Source organism: Cryptomeria japonica, chromosome 4, assembly GCF_030272615.1.
Source record: "Cryptomeria japonica chromosome 4, Sugi_1.0, whole genome shotgun sequence".
Classification (NCBI taxonomy): domain Eukaryota; kingdom Viridiplantae; phylum Streptophyta; class Pinopsida; order Cupressales; family Cupressaceae; genus Cryptomeria; species Cryptomeria japonica.
In genome coordinates, this window is record NC_081408.1 from 776,440,095 (window position 1) to 776,467,687 (window position 27,593).

At 35.7% G+C, this 27,593-nt stretch overlaps 1 protein-coding gene across 1 annotated transcript; it reads right to left on the reverse strand.

The window, feature by feature from the left end:
• Positions 1 to 3,434: 3,434 nt before the first annotated feature.
• LOC131031969 (E3 ubiquitin-protein ligase PUB23) lies at positions 3,435 to 5,484 on the reverse strand. The gene has a single exon (XM_057962835.2). The coding sequence runs from the start codon at positions 5,017 to 5,019 to the stop codon at positions 3,754 to 3,756; it is 1,266 nt and encodes a 421-aa protein (XP_057818818.2). The 5' UTR covers positions 5,020 to 5,484; the 3' UTR covers positions 3,435 to 3,753.
• Between the last annotated feature and the right edge of the window lie 22,109 nt (positions 5,485 to 27,593).

The window sequence follows — 27,593 nt, forward strand, 5'->3', positions numbered from 1 at the left end:
TGTGTCCCCCTTACAATCAATTTAAATGAAGCTAATTGCTACCATTAAACAATTATTTAGGTTTTAACTGTGATTTTTAACAACAATTATAACCTAATATAATGCTTAAATGTTAGCATATAATGCCAAAAGGTAGCAAAAACTTATAATTGCTTAAATGTTGAAATTGTTGATAAAGTCCTTTGGAGCAGTTGGAGGAAAACAAGTCTTATGTGAGTTCGCAATAGGTTTTGGAGACTCCACATCATTTGAAAGCATTTCACATCGCCTGTCTCCCTTCAAACGCCAAGCAACAAGAGATAGAATCTACTATTGTCATGCCAAAGTTGATTTGAGGCCATGTGAAGGATTTTGACCAGGTATGTGGTTGTGACATGTGAGGTTGTTGAGGGCACATACTCTCTACTTAAACCACATGAGGGATAAACAAATTTTTACTACCCTCTACACTCTACAAGAATATGGTTAGCACAGTTTTCTGATACCATGTTGGATTAGCCAAGATTCTAAAGCAAAGACCAAACCACAAGCTATGAAAACACAAACTATGTCTCATTGATATTATCAAAGAGTTAAAATGTATAAAATAAGATTTTATATATAGGTAAGCAAGTGGAGGTAGACAAGTCCAATGCAATGACTTACTATCCTTCCAAGGATGAGACACTTGTTAACTAACTTGACAAGTGTTCTAGTAGGTGGCATGTGTGTGTGAAGAGGTGTCTCACAAGGTGAGTACACATGTCTCAACTACTAGAAGTGAGACAAATCACTAAAATACCTAAGTAAATGTAAGCTTATGTGTGAATAGGTCAATCTAGAAAGTGCTAACAACTAAATACCTAGGTGATGACACTATTTACACTAACATTTTTCATCCTGGTGCTTGTCAAATTTTTACCTCCATACACACTTTTATGGGTTGGTATAACAAAGAAATATGTGAATCCTTCCAACAATTTGATTTGTCCTCTATGCTATTATGGGCAAGAAGAAACCCATTTTAATCTAGGTGCATCACCCCCCCTTCCATTTTCTTTTGTTTCTCTCTCCCTTTTCCTCTTCATATTAGGGGATTAGCTTGTAGGTTTATTTAGTGTTGGGTTGGATCAATTCTATGCATTTGGATTAGAAATGAAGCCAACCTTCTTTGGAGGTCTAATCTCAACTAAAATGTACCATACCTTGAGATGATTCTCATCGTGTCATTGAAAAACTAAACAAGTTTATCAGGGTGCAATTTTAGATGTCAACAAGCCCTAGGATAAAATTTAGTAAAAATCCTAATTTTTTAATAACTCCTCAATTTTTTCTCTAAATGCTCTCAGTTCTATATTGCCGCAACTTCAATGTTGTCTTACAAAACCTTTTAGTAGTGGAAAAAAAGTGCCAAATAATGAGAGATATAAACTTCACAATCTACTAAAGTCTTGGATTGATACAAGGTTTGTATCTTCTTCCACAATAAATATGTAGAAGATTCTTTTGACATATATATATAGACAAAGAAATTAAAATTCATAGATAAATAATACTTCTTTCTTTCTTATCCAATCTATTCTAATCCTCATCAAACATAAACGTAAGTTTCATCAATGAAGATATCAATGTGGTTAACCATGGAGTTTCCTCCAAGATCAAGCTCACTTAGTTTGCTACCCCCATTTGCAAAATCTTTCACAAATGTTGTGTCTTATGAACTATTCATTATAGATTCCATTAGCTTTTCAATTGATAAATAGGAGGTATTTTCCATAGTGTCAAATTATGATATTTCTATTAAGATTCAACTACATAGCATTTAAGTCAAACAAAAAAACTGCACATGAAATATGGGTTAATGAATTTTACTCAAAAAAATACATTGTTAAATTCTAGTGACAATATCATAAATTGACATACTAAAAAATCGCCTTACATATAATAATAATTTTTTTATGCAATGGGTAATTTGACTCTACAATAGTATTTAGTAAAACTTGTATAGTGTCCTATTTAATGAGTCAAAGTTTTGTAAAATATTATTTTATGATAATGCCATCAAGATTCACTTGCATAGTTTTTGAGTCAAACTCATTGACCCATGCTTCATGAGTAGTGGTTCATAAGAACCTATCACTCATGAGAATGAATGGTCCACTTATCACTCATTACATCTAAGTGATGCTCACAAGTGTGAAGCATCGAGAATTCCCAAGAGGTCCATGGATGTTTTGCTAGAATCAATCTCACTTAACTTGCTATCCCATTTGTAAAACCTTCATCAACTATCATGTGTCATGAACCATTCATCATAGAGCTCCATTAACTCATCAATGGGAGGTATTTTTGCAATGTGTCAAATTATGATATTGCTATTAGGATTCAACTGTGTAATTTTTGAGTCAAACACATTGACCCATATTTCATTAGTAGTGGTTCATGCAAACCCGATCTCTCATGAAAATGAACAATCCACTTAGTACTTATTGCATCTAGGTGATCCTCATAAGAGTGAACCATCGATATTTCCTAGGAGGTCACCCATCCTAGTACTACTCCAATTGAAGTGTGGTTAACCATGGAGTTCCCTCCAAGATCAAGTTCACTTAGTTTTCTACTCCCATTTGCAAATGTTGTGCTTTATGAACCATTCATTATGATTCCATTAGCTCTTCAATTGATAAGTAGGAGGTATTTTTCATAGTATGTAAAATTGATATTGCTATTAAAATTCAATTACATAGTGTTTGAGTCAAACTCAAAAACTACACATGAAATATGGGTCAATGAGTTTGACTCAAAAATCACATTGTTGAATCCTAGTGACAATATCATAAATTGACATACCATGGAAATTGCCTCCTACTTATCACTGGATGAGCTAATGGAGCTTTATAATGAATGGTTCATAAAACACAACACTTGTTGAAGGTTTTGCAAATGAGATAGCAAGATAAGTATGCTTGGTTTTGGAGGAAATTCCATGGTTAAGCACACTTGAGTAGGAGTAGTACTTAGGATGGGCGACCTCTTAGGAAGTCTCCATTGTTCACTCTTGTGAACATTACCTAGATTCAATAAGTGTTAAGTGGACCATTCATATGAACCATTACTCATAAAACATGAATCAATGACTTTGATAAAAAGCTACCTAGTTGAATTTTAATAGCAGTATCATAATTTGGTACACTGCAGGAAAAACCTCCTAATTATCAAACATTATTTCATCAATAAATTAAAAAAACAAATTATTAAAATCTTCTATTCAAGAGCTTTGTTGATAGTATATGGCTTTACAATAGTTCTCTATGATAAATATAACAAACTATGAAACTGTTCAAATATAGAGTTTGGTTCTAATATGCTACTCTGGACTAATCTTCTGGATTACACTGCCTAGGTCGTTTAAGTCTCCCTGTAAAAAGTTAGAAGTTCTGGAAAGCACCATGCCATAACTATGGAAGAATTTCAACTGGAAGTTTAAGATGGGATTAACAATTTAACTGTCACTGTTTATTTTTGTCATTCCATAGATTCTACAAACTCAGTTCAATCGGGCACCCCCAATGAATGAGAGAAATCTTTAGATATGGAAGATTGCTAATAAAGCCATGTTGGCTATCTATAAATGGGTTCTTACGATATATTGCAAAGAAATCAAAACTACTGTAAATTGATACCATGTTTCACATATTTGCAATGAAAGCATTAGATATCATGGAACAAATAAGAACAAAAAATGTAATGTATCCTTCCATTTTGTTTCTGTAATCAGTTTGCCAAAGCTCTAATCCTTCCATGGACAGTGAGCTTGGCTACATGAAAATCTTGATGTTTTAATTCTCCTGCTTTGAGTTGATCTGCGAGGATGCAGCAGGGATTGGTCTTCCAAGATCTGGGTCCCTGGGTTCTCAGTATTTCCTTTGCTCTTTGTCTTGTGCTTGAGCTGCATCCTATTTGCAGCAGGAAGAATAACTTTGGATAAGCCCCTGCTTCCTCAATTTCCCTAAGCACAGATGAAGTTTTGCAGTTTTTGAAGATATGCCACAGAGCTCCAATGGTTGCTTCGGTAGCCAACTCTGAAACCCTTGCAATCTTCTTCACAAGGACTCGGATTCCCATAGGATTTCCACACACAGAAGCCCTGCCTTCCGCACTTTGGCACAGGATTTCCAAGAGTGAAAGAGCTTTCTGGGCAATGCCTTTTTCTGCTTCAGGAAGAAGCTCGATCAGTGTATTAGCAACCCCTGCTTCCACTGCCCTCATTCTGTTTCTTCTCACAGGGCTGACAGTCAAGAGTATTTCCAGAGCAGTTTCAGTGGCTTGATGACATTGATCTCGAAGCAACAAATCGAAATTATGGAAGGTCTCTTCATCAGGCCTGAAAACCGCTTTGAAGTTTTGATCTGAGGAGAGAAGCCCATGAAGGATTTGTGCTGCATGGAGCCTGGCATGGAAGTTACCCTTACACAAAAACCAGCAGATGATATCTATGGTTATTGGGCTTTTCAGAGATTTGATGCATTCTTTTTTGGCTTCATGGATAGGAAGGCTGGCCAGTACTGCTAAGGCTTCTTCCCCCAACATTATTTCTGCTTCATTCCTGGTTCTGGACAGGGTACAGATTAGTACTGATGGGCCTCCTGATGCAGCTATGGAGATCCTGTTCCTCTCATTTCTGTTAGCCAGATCAGCCAGCTTTCTCAGATTTCCCAACTTGGTAGGAGCATTTCTGATTTTCAGCAGCAGCTTCTGTATCTCCTTCTCATTAGCAGGTTCTCTAGTTTCCTGAATACAATGCATCCCTGGATTGGAGGAGCACCATGCCTGGATAAGTTTTCTCAATGTGTGATTTGGGGTGAGCTCCAATGTGTGCAAAACCTGCATGGTAGATGGGCATGACAAGCGACCCTCCTCAAACCATCTCTGAATGTTCTCCCTGTCATAGGTAACTCCAGTACAAAGAGTCACTGGATCCTTCATCAGTTCTAGGGATATTGGGCACCTAAACAAACAAGGGATTGACACAGTTTCCATAAGTTTGAGAATGGCCCAAATCAAGAAGCCCAGCTCAAATAAAATCTCAGTAAATGGCCCTTTTGTTGTTGCAGAGAATGGGCCCTCGGAATGGTGGTGGAGTGTGATGGTTATAAAAAGGAATAGTTGGGCAGACGAAAGTCAGAGCACCGTGTTAGGCAAGGCAGTTAAAACATGATGGAAGACAAAATGGAGGAGAGAATCCGTTGACCTCTGGCAAATGACAACGAGGCAATGGAATGGATCTGTTCAAATCAACTGCACATTGATTGCAATGTGTTTTTATGTGGCCCAAATCAGCATCAGGTGCTACTCTAACATTGGTAGGGTGAGAGGGGGACACCCAGGGTTTCTTTATTTGATATTTTACATAAGTTGAAAAACATTTTTTTCACAGATGGGGAAGAGATAAAAAGATGGAGGATAATCTGCAACAAGTGATGCACAGTGAAAGAAGTGGGTCCTATAAAAGATTGAACAGAAGGTAGTTTAATCTGTTCATTAGGATGTATCATAGTATCTATGGTTGGATGTTACATATCTGGTATTTCGACTTTTCATTGATGATGATTACTGTTATTCATTTGAAGTTATGGTACAGTGAACAAGCTGCAAATGATCCTTATTAATATGAAATCAAAATTTCAATTATGTAACATCGATGACTGAATGTCACGAACCATTTTCGTGAGGGGACACCTAGAGTTTCTTTACTTAATATTTTACAAAAGCATAAAAGCTTTTTTTTTCACAGATGGGGGAAGAGATAAGAGGATCTTTGGAAACAAGTGATGCAGAGTGAAGAAGTGGGTCCAATAACAGATTGAAGAGAAGGTAGTATAAGTTTGAGCTACCGTCCATTGTGTGATTTCCTTTCCCACTTTCCCTGGTCAGCAAGGAACTGTTGGCTTCTTTTCTGATTGATTGTTATCCTTTCTTTTTCCATTGGACCAGGAATCATGTGGGTGGTTGGCCTACTAGCAATTGCCAACCACTCAGTACTCTGCTTATAAAACTTTTAAAAATTGAAATGCCCTTGCAGATTACAATTTGTTTGTATCAGAATGTCCCATACAGAGGAACCATCCAACGGGAAAGCATATTTAGCATGAAACACACACCGACACCAATAAGAAAAGAGAGACAACTTTTTATCTTGATATAAGCAGATGACTGATGACAAGTGAAAACTAATCAAGTTAGAAACACAAACCCCAATTATGCAACCTTATCAACAAAGTATATACCAGTCTTAATGGCACATCGTTGACTTCAATTTTTCGAACGTTGAAGAATTATAATTTAAGCAACAATATTTAAATATGCTTAGATTGAAGAGAGGATTGATTATGTTATTGATTTAAATATATATAATGCAATAAAATAATGGTATTCAGTTTTAGGTTTGATGTAGATCTGATTATGATACATGTCACAATTGATTTATCAATAGATTAGAAAATTATACTAGTAAAATGTTGACCTATCTCAAGATTATTAAAATTGATATTTGTTATTTCAATTTATTTTCATATATGTGAATTTGATCTTCATGTTCGAGGATTTGAACCTTGTGTATGAAATTGAACCTTGCACTTAAATAGGAATGTGTTGAATTTGATGTCTAGAACTTGCATCTAAAAAGGAGTGGTCTTCGTGCACATTATTGAGGAGCTTGCTAGGATAGGATAATTCTCTTTTGGTCAAACCCTATTATTGATTTAACATTTGATATATAATAATGATCAAAGATATTAGGAAATTGTGTAGTATATCTAAGATGTTGATGTATCATGATAATGCTTTTGATGATGCATTGTGCAATAAAGATGCCATGATATATTCTAGATGATCATAAAGAAATAGGGTTTGTCCTTTATACAACACCCTAGCTTGCAATCTAAATAATTCATGTTCAAGTTGGAGAGTTACAACTAGTTAGAAAGTAGTTGGTCCACGCCCATTCTAAAATTTAATTTTTTAAAGTTTGAGGGTTGAATCTATGCTCACAAGTTTGAACCAACTTCATTTCCATACCCATTCAATTGACCCAAGGCATGAAATGAATAAATTGTAGTTCAATATCAATCTATTAGGAGATATGAGGTTATAATCAATTAAGTTTCATAACATTATTTGTTTCCTACCTAAATGTAATAATAAATGGCTAAGCATTTAAGATCTAAAATGTATTGACATCTCCCTATCTCGCTTTGACCATGTTGTGCTCTTCAACTTCTAATTTACTTTGTGTGCAACTTGTGATAAATTTTAACTATTCTTACATATCAAAAATCAAATATTGTCTACAACGATATACATAAAATATCACACTTAATTAACAATTGACATGTTTCTATTTCTATTCGATGTAGAATTAGGGTATATAGCTGAATTTCCCCTAGTATTGCCTAAAATGTGTATAGAAAACTTACATAATTTAGTTATAGGGCAAAATTACTTACACTGAACTCTAAGTTGCATGAATCCTAAAATACATTATGTCCCTAAATATGATTTGTAAATGATTATCACACACACACACACACACACACACACACACTTACAAAGACATATATAGGTAGGTACTATCTATGCTACTATAAGTTTAGGTTATTGTTGTGCCCTTGCACACATGTCCCATACTTTACATCAACAAAATGGGGACCCCGTGATTTGATTGGCAACCCTCTTCCAAGTTGGTTTTGGTGCTTGGATGCATTCATTTGATGTTACTAGGTCAATTAACTTCTTGCTTATTCATGGATGGTTTTTGACTCTTTTGGAAATCAATCTTTGGTCTTTGATTGGCAACATTATGCAAATTTTGGCACATTTGAGGGAAAGGGTTTTTTAATTTTTTTTAAGGGGAAAATTTTGGGGATCTCACATCCCCCATCCTCAAAATTTTTGGGGATTCAACATTCCCCATCCTTGAAAATTTTGGAAACCCAACATCCCCATCCTTGAAAATTTCGGGGATCTAACATCCCCCATCCTTGAAAATTTCAGGAATCCAACATCACCCATCCTCAAAAATTTTGGGGATCCAACATCCCCCATCCTCAAAAATTTTGGGGATCCAACGTCCCTCATCCTTGAAAATTTTGTGGGATCTAAAATCCCCCATCCTCAATTTTTTTGGGGATTTAGCATCCCCCATCCTCGAAAATTTTGGGGATCCAATATTCCCCATCCTCAAAATTTTTGAGGATTTAACATCTCCCATCCTCGAAAATTTTGGGGATCTCACATATCACATCCTTGAAAATTTTGGGGATCTAACATCCCCCATCCTCTAAATTTTCAAGGATCTCACATCCCCCATCCTCAAAAATTTCAAGGATCTCACATCCCTCATCCTCAAAAATTCAGGGATCTAACATCCCCCATCCTCAAAAATTTCGGGGATCCAACATCCACCATCCTCGAAAATTTTGGGGATCCAACATCCCACATCCTTAAAAATTTCGGGGACCTCACATCCCCCATCCTTGAATTTTTTTTTGGGGGGGGATGTTCACTCCCCCAACCCCCCAAGACTATAGGAGGGAATTTTCTTTGGTTAGTTTAGGTATTTGGGAGTGTTAATTAGATTTATGCTTTAATTTTCAATAAGGTATTTGATCAATTCCAATATGGTTGTTTTTTGTGCTAATTTTGTTAATTTTATGCATAGGTGACAATGTCTCAAGGAAAGATGGTCTCAACAAAGTACAAGTTCAATATTCACCTCCCTCAAGCCAAATTGGTTTCAGCAGACAAAAACATGACCAATACAACTTGGTACACATAGATCTCCAAGATTTCTTGAGGACTTCAAATATCAATGGAAGAACCACCTAAGCCACTACATTAGTATGCTCAATATTGATACCAGCTACTACATTTCCTATATTCTTGCAATCTTCAAAGGTAGCAATGACTTGTGCAATGAATTACAGGTCAAATGAGAGAAGAGTATATAGTCCACTGGGAGAAGTCATAGAAGCAATTTTCCATATTCTTAGACAAGATCACTAGGGTTACAATTGCTCATGGAGAACAATACTATGAGGCCAAAGAGAATCTCATGGCATGCACCAATCAATAGTTGGTAAGGATAAATATGGACCCCAAATTCCATACGACCTCATATTTGGTATACATGCTTGTCAAGGAGATCTACATGTAATAGTGATCATTTTCAATCATCAATTCTTTGATGCCATCACTTGTCTGTGATAAATATGCTTAATTTTTGATAAAGGGCAAACTCAACAAAGTAAAAGATAATTGGCAGAGCAATGGATAATGTTTTGAGTTTGAACTCTAGTAAACTCTAGTCCATGTATAGGTTGAATGGGTAACATGTGGGGACATTTTTGCCATCTTTATCACATTCAAATAACTCTAGTAAAATTTAGATCAATTCAACAAAAAAAGAGAAAGAAAATCCCATATTTTTTAAATGCAAACCCATAGGAATGAAAACAATAGTTAACTGCAAGCTCAAATGGTGGAAGAATCAGTTGTTTCCTTAAATTTTGGCTACCCAAATCCATAGGAAACCTCTTGGAGAATTTTTGGAGAGTTGTATCTTCAGTTTTGGAGCAATTTTGGGGTGTTAATTCTCTGTTTTCAATTAATTATGACCCAAAATTTTGCCCAAAAACCCTAGTTTCAGGTTTACCAAATTGGTTGTAAACTCTATATAAACCTCTCTTTTCCTTGTAATAAGGGGTTGGATTCTTGGCATAGACATTCTATGAGATATTAATGCAATTTTGGTCTAAGTTTCTCTGTTGAAATTTTGCTGAATATGGATGAACTTTATTCACATTCTAGCATCTCCATTTTGTGCTTAAAGATTCAAACAATTTACATAGTTGGAATTTTTTATCGTTGGCTAATTTGAAGCAACAAATAAATTAGCTATGTAACATTTGTTTGTGAGTGTATTAGGAATCTTTTCTTGCATGTGCACATTCAATTTGGCCATGCAATTTGATGGTTTCTAAAAATGACTATGGTATTGTGTATTCTTTTAATGATTGCACCATGTTCATATAAATTGTGTTGATCTGATTTATATGTGTGTGGTTTTACCTTCCAAGGTCAGATTATTCATTGTTTAACATTGTCCATTAGGATTTCATTATTTTGTCAAAGCATCTCTTCCTAACTCTGTATCTTTTGCATTTTTTTTATGATCTCTGATTAGCATAGGATGTTTTAGCATAAATCATTATTTTAGATATGCATTTCATTCTTATATATTTTCAAAAAATAAAAAAAAATTGCATGTTAGGGAAGGATAATTATATTATCTAGGCATAAAAAACAATAGCCCCTTCGTTTACAACACATTGGTTCCCACTGAACCATCTTGTGCAACTAAGACGTAGCCTTCCAGAGCCTTGGAGCATATTTTGTGCACTTTTCAAGAGAGGAGTTTCATTGCAGTTCTCCTGTCATTGGCTATGCTAACACCACCATCAACAGTTACAACCATGGGCTAATATCCTATTGAGACAATTATGTGTTTTATCCTTAGACCTCTAAAATAAAATAATAAACTAAATATAAAACAAACACTAATAGAAAAAGACCACACACTCCCATGATGGTTCAACGACTCATTTTAGTCGGGTAAGCTTAGGTGCATCTACTAGAACTGTATTATATATAAATCCATTCCATTTCTTAAGGTTGGATGCCAAGTATGTCCTTAATTATGACATTTTTGTGGCAATCACTGTCATATACTCTTCCTTATTGGGATTCAACACTTACAACTTCATATTGTATTAAAGGTAATAATTTTTGTACGTATATCCAAATTAATTGATAATCTTTGTACTTGTGTGCAAGATTCCATTGAATTATTTTAGCATGGTATTATTAGTGTCTTGTTTCTATGCAATCTATTGAAGAAGATCATCTACAATACACTTACCAATTCTTTTCAAAGCATCATTTGTATATCCTCGTATAGGATCATTTATTTAAAGTACATAATTTAGTATGCATTGAAAAATCTCTATGGCTTATCCAATCTTATTGCCAAATTGAGGTGACAAACAACTTGCGTGAAAATGCAAGTGCATGCTCAATCACTTTGAAGTTAACCCTAATGTGCAATAAAAAGAACTTGCACAAGGGACAAATGTAATAAAATTTAGTATTTACAAATACTTAATAATAATTGAGAATAAAAAGCCACTTTATAAAAAGCCACTTTGTGTGGAAAAACCTTCAAATATCTCCAATGAGAACACACTTCACTATCTAATAATTAAATAACATTTACTACCTCCTATATATACATTAATTTTGCCTTGGATATCATCCATGCAAAATTATATACAAAATATAACACCTAGGATGACCTCATTAACTAGATAATAATATAATAATGACCATATGACTTGATTAAGAGTTAAGGTAGCTACAAGCCAACTACTCATAACCCTATGCAAACTCTAAGATTAATGATGTAGCATGCCTCCCTCTTTAGAAAATCATTGTGCTAAATACTAATATAGTGTGAATGTTTTTCGATGAAATCTTCATCTTCCATGTGACATCTTTATTTGGTAAATTCCTTCATTGAATGATATACTCAATGAGTGTCTTGGTCCTTAATCTTCTTTGTGGTTGTTTAAAAATAATTAACTTTGGCTTCAATATGATTTTTCCTTCTTCCTATAGTTTGGTAATACTAGATTTATATATGGATAGTATTTTCCAAACACTTTATTTAAACATGGAATGTGCAAAAAATTAGGTGTGAAGGTAACTCAAACTTATAGGCAAAATTACCTATCTTTTGTGTAATCTAGTATGGACCATAATATTTTGATGAGAACTAATTATTCTTTGTTTTTGCTTCAAGGAAATTTTCTTTTAAGGCTACAATCTCAAGCAAGCCTAATCCCTAACTTTAAAACTCCTTACACTAGTGTGCTAATTAGCTTGTTGTTTTGAATTCTACGTTGTGTCATGGTCAAATTCTCCTTAAATCCTAAAAGTACCTATTGTTGATGATGCATGTGGTTGTGCGCAACTTGAACTCTTGGTGTCACCCTTAATGATGATAAGATGGATGGATGATATATATATATATAGATATATATATATATATATAGAGTAAAATAAATTGAGATATTCTTTATGAATTATGGAAGCAAGTGTTATATCACCATTTTTTTAATGGTAACCAATCTACCCATTGATATTTGTTTTTTAAAGTGAAACAATGTAGAAACCCTTCCAAGAACTTATTGACAACCTTAATTTGCACATCAAATTGAGGATGGTAAGAAGAGTTACGAGCCAATTGAGTACCCAAATAAGAGAATAAAGATGCCCAAATTTTTCTTGTAAATATAAGATCACAATCATTGACAATAACCTTGGGCATATTATGTATCTTTTGTAGATTCTCCCAAAAAAAATTAGCCATTGTAGTTTCTATAAAAGGATGAGATTATGCAATAAAGTAGGCATATTTAATGAGGTGATCCACCACTACCATGATGAAATTCTTACCTTTATATATTGGAAGCCCTATGATAAAATTCATTGAGACCTCTTTCCAATGCTAGCTAGGACTCTAAGGGTTGCAAAAGACAAGACGTCTCAAGTGTCTCCCCTTTATATCTTTGACATATCAAAAATTAAGACACAAATTAGTCATCATGTTTAAGTCTTTCCTAAAATAAATCTTGCTTGATTTGATGATATATCTTCAAAAATATTGAATGAACCCCAATCGGAGAACCACAGAGTTCTTCCAAAATATTGTGTTTGAGATTGGAATTATTACGTAAGTATAATCTCTCTTTGTACCACAAATAATATCCCTTCCAACAAAAAATATTTTAATTGCTAAGATCAAGTTACAATTGTTGAATCGTATTCTTAATATCAACATCATTCTACTACTCTACTTTGGCTTCTTCCACCTAATCTACTTCCCACATTGAAATAACACACAATAAAGCCTCGTCCTTTTCACCATTCCTAGATAATACATTTACCACAATATTCTCCTTCCCTTATTTATATAAAATCTCTAATTCAAAACCTAGCATCTTAATGACTAATTTTTCTTGTCCTACAAAAGAGAGAATTTGATCCAAAAAATATTTTATGTTATCATGATTAGTATTAGCTTTGAAGTGTCTTCTCACTAGATATGACCTCCACTATTTTATTGCAAAAAGAATAGCTAGTGTTTCCTTCTAATATATGGGTTTGAGTTTATCCTTATCCTTTAATTAATGACTCTCAAAAGCAATGGGCCTACCCTCTTGCATTATAAGTGCACCCACATAATTACCTAAAGCATCACACTCCACAAAAAATCCTTGGTGAAGTTTGGAGTGACTACAATTGGAGTGGTACACAAATCATTATCCAATCTCTCAAATGTTGTATTATCTAATTCATTCCATTGGAAACATCCTTCTTCAATAGATTTGTGAGGGATTTTATTATACATCCATAGTTATTCATAAATCTCCTACAATATCAAGCAAGTTCTAGGAAAATCCTCAATTTATTAATGGTTTTGAGAATGGTCATTCTATGACAAATTTAATTTTGTTAGGATTGATCTTAACTCCTTCATGTGAAACTATGTGTACCAAGTACTCTACCTCTTTGAGACCAAAACACTCTTGGAAGGCTTAGCATAGAGTTGGTGATCTCTAAGAATTTGTAATGCTTGATTTATATGGTCTAAATCTTCTTCCCAGGGCGACCCTACAATAACATGTACCACTTTTTGGCCAAATTAGGACATTGAAATCAACATTTTTAACTAAATGTTCACTTTCTGACACCTATAGTAGCTAAACCAACCATATGGTGTCTTTCTATAAATCAATGTATCATCAAAGAACAATGATACAATCTACCTAAAAAATTTCTCAAAGATGGAATTTATCCATCTTTGAAATGTATATTGAGCATTTTGTAGACCAAATGAAATAATGAGAAGCTCATAATAACCCTCATGAGTCCTAAATACCATCTTGGGAATATTCTCTTCCCTAATTCAGATTTGGTGATAATTAGATCTAATATCTAGTTTTGAGCTAGTTTTGTAAAAAGCATAGCTCCATTCAATTCATTTGGTAAATCATCAATGATTTAAATAGGAAAATTACCTTTAATTTTTTATATGTTTATCACTCTAAATTTTAGACACGTGTGCCAAGTTTGATATTTCTTATGTACCATTACCATAGGAAATGAGTAAGTACTTTGGCTATGCTTGATAATACCATCCTCTAGCATATCTATAACAATATTTTTAATTTCACTTTTTTTTATATATGGGTACCTATAAGGTCTAATGTTGTGTGGTTAAATCCAAGTCACTAGTTGTATGACATGATTTTATACCTCTTGGGAGGATGTCCTTTAGGAATATCTCCAAAAACCTTTGAGTGATGATATATAATTTCTTGTAGATATAGATGGGTAGGATGCTAATAAAAATAATTGGGAAACTAATCCATCAACTCCTTTCTTTAGAAACTTGTATATTTGATGAGAGCTTACCATCTATGGATACTTTTCATATAACCCTCCTAGATTCATTTTTCTTTCATTTTGAGTGAAATCTCATAAACAGTTCCTAAAATTTTATCTTAATTATTCCTAAAGTATTGAGCCACTACTCCCAATACTATGTCCATTGCACCCATGGGAGTACAAAAAATGGTAAATTAAGTTGATACTCACCCATGTTTAATTTTATTCTAGTATTTCCTAAACAGATAATGATACCCCCATCTACAATTTGGATCTAGAATTGTGGAGTAGGGTACGTTAGGTCTCAACATGATCGTTCCATTTCTTAGAACCAAAACCCACTCACAAGGCTATGGTTGTCAACAAGTGAGCGAAATTAGTTCACTATAAAACTATGGAGGACTCTGAGATAACTCTTTGAGAGTGGGTTACATCTCTTATGCTTTGAGCTCAACTTAGATTCAAAAGGGTATTCCCGAGGGTATAACTTGATAGGTATTGAGATAAAATATAATGAACAACAACAAATTAAATGATAGCCAAAGTCAGCATGCCTACTTTGCCCCAAAGATTGTCATTGAACAAGGTAAAACTAGCTATCTTTAAACCCCTACATAGTTGATATAAATACACAAGCATAACCTATATGATATAGATTCATTTGAGGATATTTTAATGATATTTTCTTGGTTATGATATGAGGTTTTTGATGCACAAAACTACTCCTGCTCCTATACTACTAATATATGTTTTGATATGATGATATTGGATTGGTGAATACTCTTAGAACAATACCTATTGTAAGGTAGGAAATTTGGCTCTAATAAAAGGAAAGGTAAGTCCCTTTGGAAATAAAATTCACTACATACACTTAGATAAGTTTTAATAGTTAAAATTATTAAAAAATGAATGAATTGGTAGAAAAATTTCAAGTAACATATAAATAAATAAAATGTAATAACTATATAAATAGAAAATACAAATGACAAAGAATTTGTGGTTGAAATTTGAGCATCTCAACCAAGGATGCCAGTGCATAGTATCAGTTCCCATGCATTGTCATCTCATATGGAACATGAAGAAAAAATTCCAAAAATGTGAAGAAGCAACTCAACATTTCAACTAACCTACAAAAACTAGAAACAAAAATGTACCTACAAATACTGTTCAAAATAAATACAAGGAAATAAACTAATTAAAAAGATATAAATGATTTAAATAAAAAATAAAAATGATTGTACAAACAATAAATAATTGCAAACCTTCATGCAGTTGAAATTCCTTAAGAAACCTACACACACAAAGAAGATAATTTTTTTGTGGGGGTTGTTTGTAGACTTTCCTCAGTCAGGTCCCTGATTTGATGTTTCCACCTCCACAATAGCCAAGATTTTTAGATGAAAATATAAATAAATAGACAAAAATAAACTATTTGATAAGGAATGTAATAAATACCCAAGATGTTTAGAGGCACAAGATAAATAGAAAGACATTACTTGAAAGGCTTGAGAAAGACAAAGAGAGCAAGAGAGCTATGTGTGAGATTGAGAGTGGGAGAGAACCAAGTAAGAGATTTGGTATAAATGAAATATTCATTTAAAATGGGAAGAAGAGGAAAAATAAAGGGGCTGATAGTCATTACAAGTCATTTTGAGATATTTTCACTGACTTGAAAAGGTGTCAAGTGGAAAAATGCTCATAAACTACCTTTTAATGACAAAATATCAGAAGACATTTGAACTACGCATTAGTGTATAGATAAATCATGATAAAAAATGGTAGGAAACAAGAAAACCATAAGGTTTTTAAAACAAAAGTGAAATAAAAAGGTGGTTGTTTAAAATGAATTTTTAGTACCTTGAGAAGGAAACATGATCATGATGCAAGGGCTAAAATGTGCCTACACAAACACTAAGGGAATGGACACTAAAGTAGATACAAAACATAGTGTGAACTTTCAAGGGTATGCAATTTATGACACTACACCTATCTATTGGGGAAAAAATTCATAAAGCATTGATAAGAGAACAAACAAGAAAAGAACAACATTTCAATATATAATTACATAAAACAATGAATATTAAATCTTGCAACAAGTCATACTTAGTAATCTAGAATACAACTACATATATTTATACATAAAGTGAGCAAGATCATTACAAACCTTGCAATATTTAAAAAATTGTATTAAATTCATTTAACTTAGCATTACATTCATGCTAGCAAGTGTGAAAAAGGGAAATACCTAATTGAGACTGATAAATCTTCTTGAATACATACATAATTGTTGGTGAACAGATTGTCCTCTTACTTAATTTTCTTTTAATTTACTCCATGCCCAATGTTATGAAGAGAACAGAACCATTCACTACAGTTGAGAAAGTATTAATTCTACTTTAACTTCCTCTCTGAATTTTTCTGCAGGTACAGCTCCCTTAATGAATTCAACTTTTATAATTACACTTTTTCCTGAAAGTGCATAAGGTTCTCTCAACTACTCTTAGGTAGTGAGGTAATTACAAAATAGAGATCGCAAATGAAAAGATTCACATACATATAATCAGCAAAATCTATCTCAAAGAATGGATTTTCTGCTAGATTTTCAACATATATCAAAACAGGACATAGATGAACTTACGACTAACCAACAACAATAAGGAAATTTCGAATCGCCGAATTATCTCCGCAAAGTGATAATAATTCAACACTCAGAACGCAAAGTTTCAAAGTATAACTCGAAATTTTTCATATATGTATATCCAACTTCAATGCACAAAGTCTTTGGAAGCTAAAACATGCATATACTATCCTTAATCACTGTACTTCAGAAAAATCTATCTTAAAACTATATTTAACTTGCTATTCTTTTCTCCTCTATTGCTCATCCCCCCTATAAACAGTTTAATGCCCCAGCATTTATAGTCCCTTTTTTTAAAATCCCGAAGGGCCTCCTTTAAAACCCAGCCCTATCGGGTTAATACAAGAAACCATTATGAAACTAGAAAGCGGTTATAAAAAAGATAGAACGCCAGCGGGTGATGATTCAATTCCCACTATATTCGCCGGCTTCCTCCTCATTTCCGACGGTTTGTCGTACCAGCTTCCAGCTCTGGAAAGTAGACATGAATTCCTACGTGGCCTGTGAGTGCGGGTTCTTTAAACTCATCAGTCGGGCTCTACATGTATCTTTCTGCCACCTGTACTCCTTCATCTTTAGGCTCTGACACGGCATCAGCTTCTCATTGAGGCGCAACATGGATTCTATACCTGCCAACGAAGTGAAATCATCGACCTTGGGCATTTCTTTATCTCTAATCCGTTCAACTGCTTCGGTGAAACTCTTGGTTAACACTTCAATGTCCATGCTACCTTCATCCAATTGTAAGATGCCTGTGGGGTTGACAATCTTCATGTCTTTAACCAGTTCCTTATGCATGTCTGTGATTTGATTCTTGACGCTTTGGACCTCTTTGGTGGCTTCTTTGTAGATGGACTCCTTCCAGCTCATATTACTTTTCAGGATAAATAATGTGCACGGGTCCGCGGCTTTCATGGGGTTTTCACCTAAGAATTTGAGAACTCCAAACTTTTCAACTTCAGTTACTCGGGAAACTATGGTTTGGCACCCTGACAATTCTGTCTCCCATACTGGTATCAAAGTTTGAATCTCCCCGAGCAATACCTCACCCTCAGAATAGATACTAGTAACTTCGGAAATAAATTTATTCCCTTGCTCTAATATGCTATTTACCCAACTAACCACAACGTCAGACAACAGTTTTCCCCTCTACGTCTGTTTCATCAATTGCTGGCTTTCGGCAGAATTTGGATCGAATGGCTGAGGCAGCTGGATTATTGGGTTAGGCCCTAAATTAATCAGCGAATTGATGTATGTGGCCATCGTCACCACCATTGCTTTCAATTATTTCTTCTCTTTAGAATCTTTTTCTGATTGAGTGAGCATGTGGTCAGCAGAAAATTTAAAGAAATTATTACCAGTACTCCTATTAAGGGTACCTAGTTCAATGGAAGTGACTTTAAATCCTTCCTCATCAATTTCCCTTGATTCCCTTTTCTGTTTATAAGTAGCCACCTCCGCTACGATTTTCCCCGTCACTGGATCTTTAGTGAGACAAGCATCCGTTTTCATTTTCTTTGCTTTAGATCCTCTAGCCGCATACCTAGTGACAATATCTTTTACTGGCGAGGCCACTGGTTGTAAACTCCATTTCTTATTGATTGAATTTGACAACCATAAAGGAACAGTGGGAGTGGTTGATATCATCTGAGTATCTTTAATCGGAGTCAAGAAATTGGGTTGATCTGTCTTTGGTGTTTCAATGAATTGGACTTCATCGTCTGCTTCATCTTGAAAAGGGGACTTATCACTTGAATCCCGCTCTGGTGATGTCATTTTCTGCTTCTGGGAACTAGGCTGCTTCAAAGCTTTGTTCCTGGAATGGGATCTCGTCCTAGGAGCCGTGACTTGGGAAGGAAACTTTATTTTCTTATCTGAGGCCAATGTATCACCTGCAACATGAGAAAGTGGAATGTCAGATTGAAGTGGTTCCGAGAGAGAAATCACCTTAGGAGAAGACTCATTGATGTTTCCATTTCTTTTCCTTTGCAGCCAGTCATCCGTATGAGTTAATATGGATCTGGCTCTCAAATTAATATCATCATCTTCCTCCTTGCTCCAATCAACTGTCAAGAATTTTGCTTCGTTTGATCCTTCCCATCCGGGTTCAACTAAAAATGAACCATCTTCGACGATTCCCTATGTTTTGAACTTCAATTTGAAAGAACTAATTTGCTGCAAGGTGAGTCTAGAATGATCCCTTTTCAAGACTTTTTCTTCATTTTCACAGTCTTCCCATAGATCTTCTAGTTGTGGAGCAACTGATGAGTTGATTTCAAGGCCGAGGGTTAGAGCTGCATATCCTTTACTATCGAAGTTTCTTCTGCTGCGGTAGAAACCAAGATTGAATCCCAGCAAATTGCTTCCGATGATGGAAGCGTCATTCATGTTATTACAAACCAAAGAGTGCAGCTTGATAGGGAAAGCCGTCTCCCATTTCTCCTGAGGGAGGTTATCCTTAATAACAACAGAAAGTTGCCTGCACAATTCGGCTAAAATGAAACAATCAAGGGCATATCGAGGCAACCTCACAGGTGCTTCCTCAAATCCTCTGACTCTCAAATATGTGAACCTAGGAAACTAAATAAAAGAACTCCCATAATGTTGAACCAGCCTCAGTGATTCGGAAAAGAGTCATGGCATCTGAACACCTTCTAGAGCCAAATAAATGTTTTCAAACAATATATCATGCACTTTACGGAAATCCTCCAGAACTCTGTCTTTTTGCAACAACGGACAATATTGGAAGATGGTCATTTCCTCATTCCATACCTCATGCGGAAGAGCGGCGAGATCACATGTGCAGGCAATACAATAAGTCAAATATGAGGCCATACGAAAATCTTCTCTAGACTCTTTGGCGCGTTTGAGCTGGCTTCTCAGGGAAGTGGCAATAATCTCCGCCCAATCCATCCATTGTTCACCCTTTAAGATAATTTCAATGTACCTATACATCCATTCTTCGAACAAACATACATCGGCTGAACCTTTCACCCTGTGTAATAATACCACCAGGTCGTGTATGTGGGGTTTCATGTGGCTTCTAGTAATGACCTTCGGAAGCCTAGAACCACCTCCATAGTTAATCTTGGTCCATTTCCTGGCAAGGGTGTTTCGGTACACACTAGGGTTTTCCCGATACTCAGCTTCAGCTTGAATGGGTGAGAAAGCGACGAAGGTACTTGTTGTTAATTTCAAAACAGAGGAAATGGTTTCCCTGGAGATAGGAAGTATGCCATTACCATTTTTGCTTACTATGCTCTTGCTTCTTACATCATAATGGTCAATGCAAAGTTGTAGGAGTTCAGGGTTTACGAAGGTGGCGGGAAACGCAGCAGCTTCAATTAACCCGGTCGTTAATATTTCCATACATCCCTTAACCTCTTCCGTATTCGCAAGAAAATTTTCTTGAAGACTTTCCACATTTACCCCTTCTAAATTGATATCACAAATCACTGGTCTTTTACATTCAAGGCTAGAAACATTACCGAGAAAATGCATAACCGACTTCATTCTCAACTTAAACAAGCAAGACCTCTTTTAGACAAACCTTTGAAAATAATAGTTTTGCAGAACATAACAAAGGTTACTAAACGCTCACCTGTTTTCCATTGAAAAGCAAATAATCTCCTCTAGCTTCCCTAACTGCTCCTTTTCTCCGAAATCAGACCTCCTCTCCTTTATCCTTTTTCTTTGTTTTTGGATAACTTACCAGGCAACTGAATGAAAATTTATCACAGGGGAACCTTATACATGGGAAGATCGGATAATGATAGTTCATCACCTCACATCAGGATTGACATGCTCGAGGCGTCGATGCATAAATGCCTCGATTAATGATTTACCCTTTCGCATGAGTTAATAATAATTGATTTCATGCGATATCCAGTCATTCATAAGATGAAGGTCTACTCACACTCATAACAATGATGCCCTTTTCCTTGAAAAAGAAATAAAATCTTTTGATTTGACATGCTGACGGGACCATTGATTGCTTTGAGAGAAAAGCGGCGCATCGTACTCCAAAAATAAACTCCCGCCGTTAGTACTTGCCAAAAACCACTTTGAATAGGCTTGAACCGAGCTTCAAAACGGTTCAAAGTATTTCAAAGAAGACCGCCGCGATAAAAGATACTTCCTGCCAAAGAAAGAGTATTAGTATGAAAAATTTGGTCGAACCACTTTGAACTACTTCGAACCGAGGTTCGAAATGATTCGAAGCGATTCAAAACGGAGGGGAGGAATGATCGTGGAAGCTTGCGACTTTGACCAACTTCTTCAAAGGACGATAGACACTTAGATGATGCAGGGGAGACCTCGAATAAGATAGGTGTGGTTTTTTTTAAGGGGGAACCCTTGAATTAATATGGTGACTCTAAACGCAACTAACAATAATGCCATGAATACTTTCTGTAATGAAATCTCATTACAATGATAGTCCTCTTCAATTCCACAGGTTTGTAATATCTCAATGAATTGGACTTGGAATCAATGTATTCCCTACAACTTCCTTGAAATCCAAAAACCGCTATTGAGCCAACCTCTCTCTAAAATGATCAAATGTCATGTTATAACAACAACAAGGTATAACCGTAATTGTTCCCTTGTTCAAATTTTTAAAATGTGTGGCCAAGGAACAATCCTACCCAAAATAGATGCTATGGATGGAAAGCATTTCCTTTTGGTAGTTTTATGAAATGGTTTCATAACTATGAATAGGTTGAGAGGGTGGTATAGGAAACATGCCATTGGGCCTTCTACATGCTAAAAAAAAAGCATGGATGGCTAGTTCTTCATTGGTCAACAATTTCATCTCCAAGAGGAATCGTCGATTCTTTGGGTGGTTTCGAGAACTAATAAAATTTTTGACACCTCATCTCTCATTTTCTTTTCTTCTTCGTCTTTCCTTAATGCCTTCTCACATTCCTTTATTGAGAGTTCAATAGGATCCAAGAACTAATGGATCTTGGTTCCTACATAGCCTCCAACCACTTTATATATTCTTTTTCTAAGGGGAAATGAGCTATTGGAGGTTCTATAGGAACTAGGAACCATTGGTTCTTGATGATTATGAAAGATCTGACCACTCATACTTAGCCAATTCACAATTCTAATTTTCAAAAACATGTAGAAGACATGGTAGGGGAACACACTACCAAAAATACACCTTGAAATGATTACCCTTATATGATTTCTTAGATATGTTATTAAGAAATGGATCATACTTCATAAGCATACAAAGAGAAGGGACTCAAGAAAAAAGAACACAACAAAATTGAGTTCCAATAGGGTATAAAAAATAATTTAGACAAGAAGCTAACTTCTAGTTAGTGAAGTTGTGAGTTTTTCTTTATGTAAGAGTTGGTGTAGAATTCTCTATACCATGCAATACTTGGCTAAAGATATAGTTGTGAGAGCTTCAATGAGAGCAGAAGAGAGCTTAAATATAAGAGAATAGTTCTATTCTATTGAAGGAGAAAATATGCAATGATAATAGATTCAAGAATACAAAGGGAACTTGTTAGTTAGATATATCAAGTTGAGACATAGGATTGCATAAGATTATGGCACGTGTCATAATATTATGATTTGAGACATAAATTGATAACCATCCTATGTGTACCCTAAGTAAACTTAAGTAGTGTGATTAGGCCCTAGGTGATGAACCAATTAGGTAAAACACCCTTTTCACACCAACACCTCCCTTAAGTACAAATTAGGGAGAACACACGCCAGACATAAATATACAAGGATGGGTCCCAATTACTAGGTCAACTGTTAGCTACAAATGCACGAATGCGATTTCTCACTAATAATGCAAAAGAGAAAAGATTTATATTAAAAAAAAAAACATTCCTAAAAAAGAGATAATTCAAGAAAATAAACATTTACAAGTGATGGAAAAAGGATGATTGGATGACACAAAATGACCCCCTAATGACTAAATCTATAAAAAACAATACAATAGACATCTCTTCATAGGATAGGAAGAGTGATATTATATGTTCCCCCATGATGTTGTAGCTCCTATGCCAATAATGAATGCTTGAAGACAAACAATAATCCAATGATCATAAACAAAATTCACCCCCTTGGGAAGAAACAAGTCCAATTGTAGATATGGAATAAATACAACCCCCATAAGAAAGATGAGGGAATAAGTCTCATGATGGGTGTCTTTAAAAAATGATCAAGTGTCTCCATGCTAGAGTAGCTACAAGACTCTATACAAATTCATGATCAAAAATCTCCAAAGACAGTGATGGGGTAATAATAGTTGTGTTGTAACTATCATCAAAGAGGATATGAATATCATCAAGTGTGTCTTGAAAATTAATAATATGAAAATCACAAAAAAAATTTGAAATTCCTATCAAGTAAGCATCCCATAAAGCTAAATTTGAAATACTATGATCATCATATTGAATTAAAGTACTAATATTTGATGAAGAAAGAGTTGGAGGATATGGAAGCTCAACACATGTCTCAAGAACATCAAGGTTTAAGTGACCAAACTTCTCCTAAAAAATATGATTCACAATATATGTAGCCACTCGAGATCTAAGAGTGTAAATGAATGCACATGAGATAATAATTCTATTCTATCAAATGATAAAAATATACAATGATAATGGATTCAAGAATATGAAGGAAACCTGTAAGTTATGTAGACTGGGATGAGTCATAAGATTGCATATGTAACACTATGACAAGTGCCTCAATATTATGACTTGAGACATAAAGTGATAACAAATTGATTTTCAATAGGCATGTCTAAAAACCACTATTTAAAAGTGTAAAGCGGAAAATCGCGATCGAACCCTAGTTGCTCTCCCCTCTTCCAACTCCAAGGAGAGAGAAGGGAGATTCACTAGGGTTGATGGTTTTTACTTAGGGGAGAGACTTTACATTCAAAAGAGGGGTTGAAACCCACAAGATCCAATCCCACGCAATGCAAGATTGGATGCTAAATGAGTTTCAAGGGTTATGATAGCAAGGCTACCCTCTTTTGTAAAGAATGTGCATAGAAGAATTAAGCTAGGAATGCATAGAAAGTGAGAAAGATTCGCTTATAAACTGAGATAGGAATACAGTATGAAGCTGCGGACCTGGAATTAGCAGTAAAATGTCGATACGGCGCTGTCCTGCAAATTTGAGCGAAAGTTGCCGGGACGATGGCGCCCGAGCGCCACGGTCCTCCGAAAAATCCGCGAAACGAAGGGGGATCTGTTCGTCTCTGCACAAGGATTCCAGATCTTCAATTTCAGCCGCGTACCTGCAACCTACACACAGAAAAGTGAAGATGATTGGGGGGTTAGGGATTAGGGGTTTGCCTTTAGGTCAAACCCCGGTTTTGGAATTAACCAAGAAATGAGCAATGCTGTAAATGTAAATGTCTGTAATGTAAAACAAGTACTAATACCTTGTTGTAAGGATGTTTGTATCCTTATGTGCGAAGGTATAGATGTTGTATGTTGTAAGTGATCTCCTCTTCAATGGTTGAATCCTTATCTTGAATGCAACACTTAGCCTTGAATGGAGACTTGAAATGATCAATTGCTTGAAGGAATGCTTGAATGCTTGAATGCTTGAGTATAGTTTCCACGCTTGTACACATATGACCTTCTCCTTACCCAAATGGGAGAGGAAAATGTAGTTTATATACTTGCCAATTAGGGTTAAAAGACTGATTTTCCCGACCTTAGGCCGACCAAGAAAGATAATTTCCAATTTGCAAACTAAAAAGACCCGAAGTCCCATAGGAGACCGGGCCCAAAATAGGGCCAGGGACTAGGGCGCTGGGCGCCTTGGTCCTGAAGGACCAGGGAACTGGGCACTCTGGTCCCACCTCCCGGGACAACAGGGTGCAAAGGAGGTTCAGGCCAGGGTGCTTGAAAATGCACTTTTTGGTGTCGTGGACAAGTTTTGGGGTCTCCATTCAGGTTCAGTGTTGCGTCGCCATCGTGAAGACCCAAATGCGGTCGAAATTGCAAGTGTCGCAATTTTAGGACGCTACATTTAGCCCCCACTTTAGCGGGAGTATGTATGCTCATACTTCCGGTAAAGTACAAGGAAACAATATTGAAAGACTTTCACCACGTCAAGGAGGCAAGACACACCAAGCCCCCAGTGGACTAAGGATCTTACGACTTCGATTGACAAAGTAAAAGGGAAGATCACGAGGGAGAACCATGACTGTCAGTAGTAAGGTTCCCTCACTATGAGTCATGCAAGAGAAATACCAAAAATTTTCAAGGCAAAGATGAGTTCTCCAAGAAATTTCCATGTATCCTGAAGGGATAGACAGGGTGTATGCCCCCCTACGTTAAAGCGATCGCACACGCCTCAACGGGGGTGATTGTTTTAACGTAGTGATACACATAAGAAATGAGAAAGGAAAGGAGCACGTTATCGCAAGGATTTAGCCCCCAAGTGTGAGATAAACCCAAGGATAATAGACACAAAACACAAAGCACGAGGTGACTTCACTTTCCTCGGGGTCAGTATGCTGTATGATAATTCATGTATATCATATGTATGTATGCATAATTGTTCTTCATTCCCCAATCAAGGAAGGTCACCTAGAAGAAGGGAACACATGTGTCTTTTGAGTCAACATGAGAGAGATTGAGAGATCTCAATGCTTTGCATCGTCCTCAAGTAGACAACACTAAGGACAACAAATAGAAGAATGAGAGTAACGTATAGAAGAAGTAACACAAGAGAGGAGGAGAGAATCTGCTATGCTAATGTAACTAGTCTAGCATGTCATCTACCCCCCGATCTTGCTGATCAATGTTTCGGGAAGGCAGGGAACACGCTAGAGGAGGAACATTCAACACAGCAGATGGAGCTATCACAAGATCCAAACAAGGGCTATGTTCATGTTCCAAGCCACGTTGTTCTTGTCTAGGAGCTAGGATAAGTGCTTTAGAAAATTTATTAGATAAATGGTTATCAATATCAACAAGTTCATATTCACTATCAGAAGCAAGAGAAGTAACATTTTCATCATGAATAACATTTTCATCTATAGCATCATCAAGATTTTTAAAAATAGGGTCTTTAATTCGCACAGGATCAAGACCATCATGCATCTTATGTTTTGGAGATTTTGGAGAAAATGGAATAATGCTTGTTGAAGGTGTTTTTGGAGATTGCAAAGTTTGAGAAGCAGCTGCCTGAGCTCAAAGATGACGCTTTCGTCGGCGTTCACGTGCCGAACGATTTCGTCTAGTCTTAGTAGGAAGTTGAGAAGATTGAGGAGGAGGAATGTTCTCATCCTTATCACTTGGGTGTTTAGGTTGTGGTCTCTTAGGCTGGATAATAGGAGAAGAAGAAGGTCTCTTCTCTCTATAAAAGGAAGGAGGAGGGACTGCTCCATACAAAGGAGGAATATTTGGTTTAGGAAGGAGACCAAGTCCATCATGACGAGGAGGGATAGGTCTACTTTTAGGAAGTTTATTAGATATAGACATAGTCACATCCATAGGGATGGGTTGGGAATCTTCTTGAGGAATGACATTAGTTTTATCTTTCAAAGGAAGAACTTCCTTCTCAAGAATGATAGGAATATCAAGTTTGGGTGTTCTAGGTTCACTTAGAGATAGGATCATATCTGTTTTCCACTTTTGATAAGATTTGAAAAGATGATCACTTCGCGGAGGAAGAGATTGGAATTGTTTAGGCCAAAAGTAATCAAGAGGAACGCTAGAAGTTCTTTCAGCTGGTTTAAAGAGACTATGATTGACAGTAACAACTTCACCATTATGGGGAAATTTCAAACACTTATGAATAGGAGAAGCAATAGCTTTCATGGAAGATAGCCAAGGATAGCCAAGCTTCACACGAAATTGTTCGGAAGATGGAATAATAGCAAAGTTCACATCAAGGGATTTGTTATGGACCTCAATAGGCAATGTAATAGAACCAATTGCAGGAGAAGAAAATGCATCAAATAGTTTCACAATCACATCTGTTTTGTCATATATCACTTGATTCAATTGCAAAGTAAAAAGAAATTCTTCAGTAATAACATTAACCATGCACGAAGGATCAATAAGCACTCCATGGCAAGGTGTATTCTTGACTTTTGCAACTATGTATAAAGGACCATCAGGTGCCCTAATGGTTTCACTGGAATCAAATGTGATGGAAGGTTCTTTAGGGTTTTCTTGCTGCTCTACAAGGTTAATCACATTCGGAGTCATAGACACAAGACCATCAGATGAAAGAGAGGAATCATTAGTCTCAATCGCATTAGAGGTATGAGAAGGTAATGGATCAGTGAAAATCTGAAGATTTTGATTAGGAGGAGCTACAGATGTATTGCCTTTATCATTCACTCCAGAAACAGAAATAGTATTATTATCAATCAAATCTTGAATTTTACCCTTTAAAGAAAAAC

Excerpts from the sequence above, each read along its gene's own strand:
- LOC131031969 (XM_057962835.2), bottom strand. The coding sequence starts at position 5,019 with ATGGAAACTGTGTCAATCCCTTGTTTGTTTAGGTGCCCAATATCCCTA.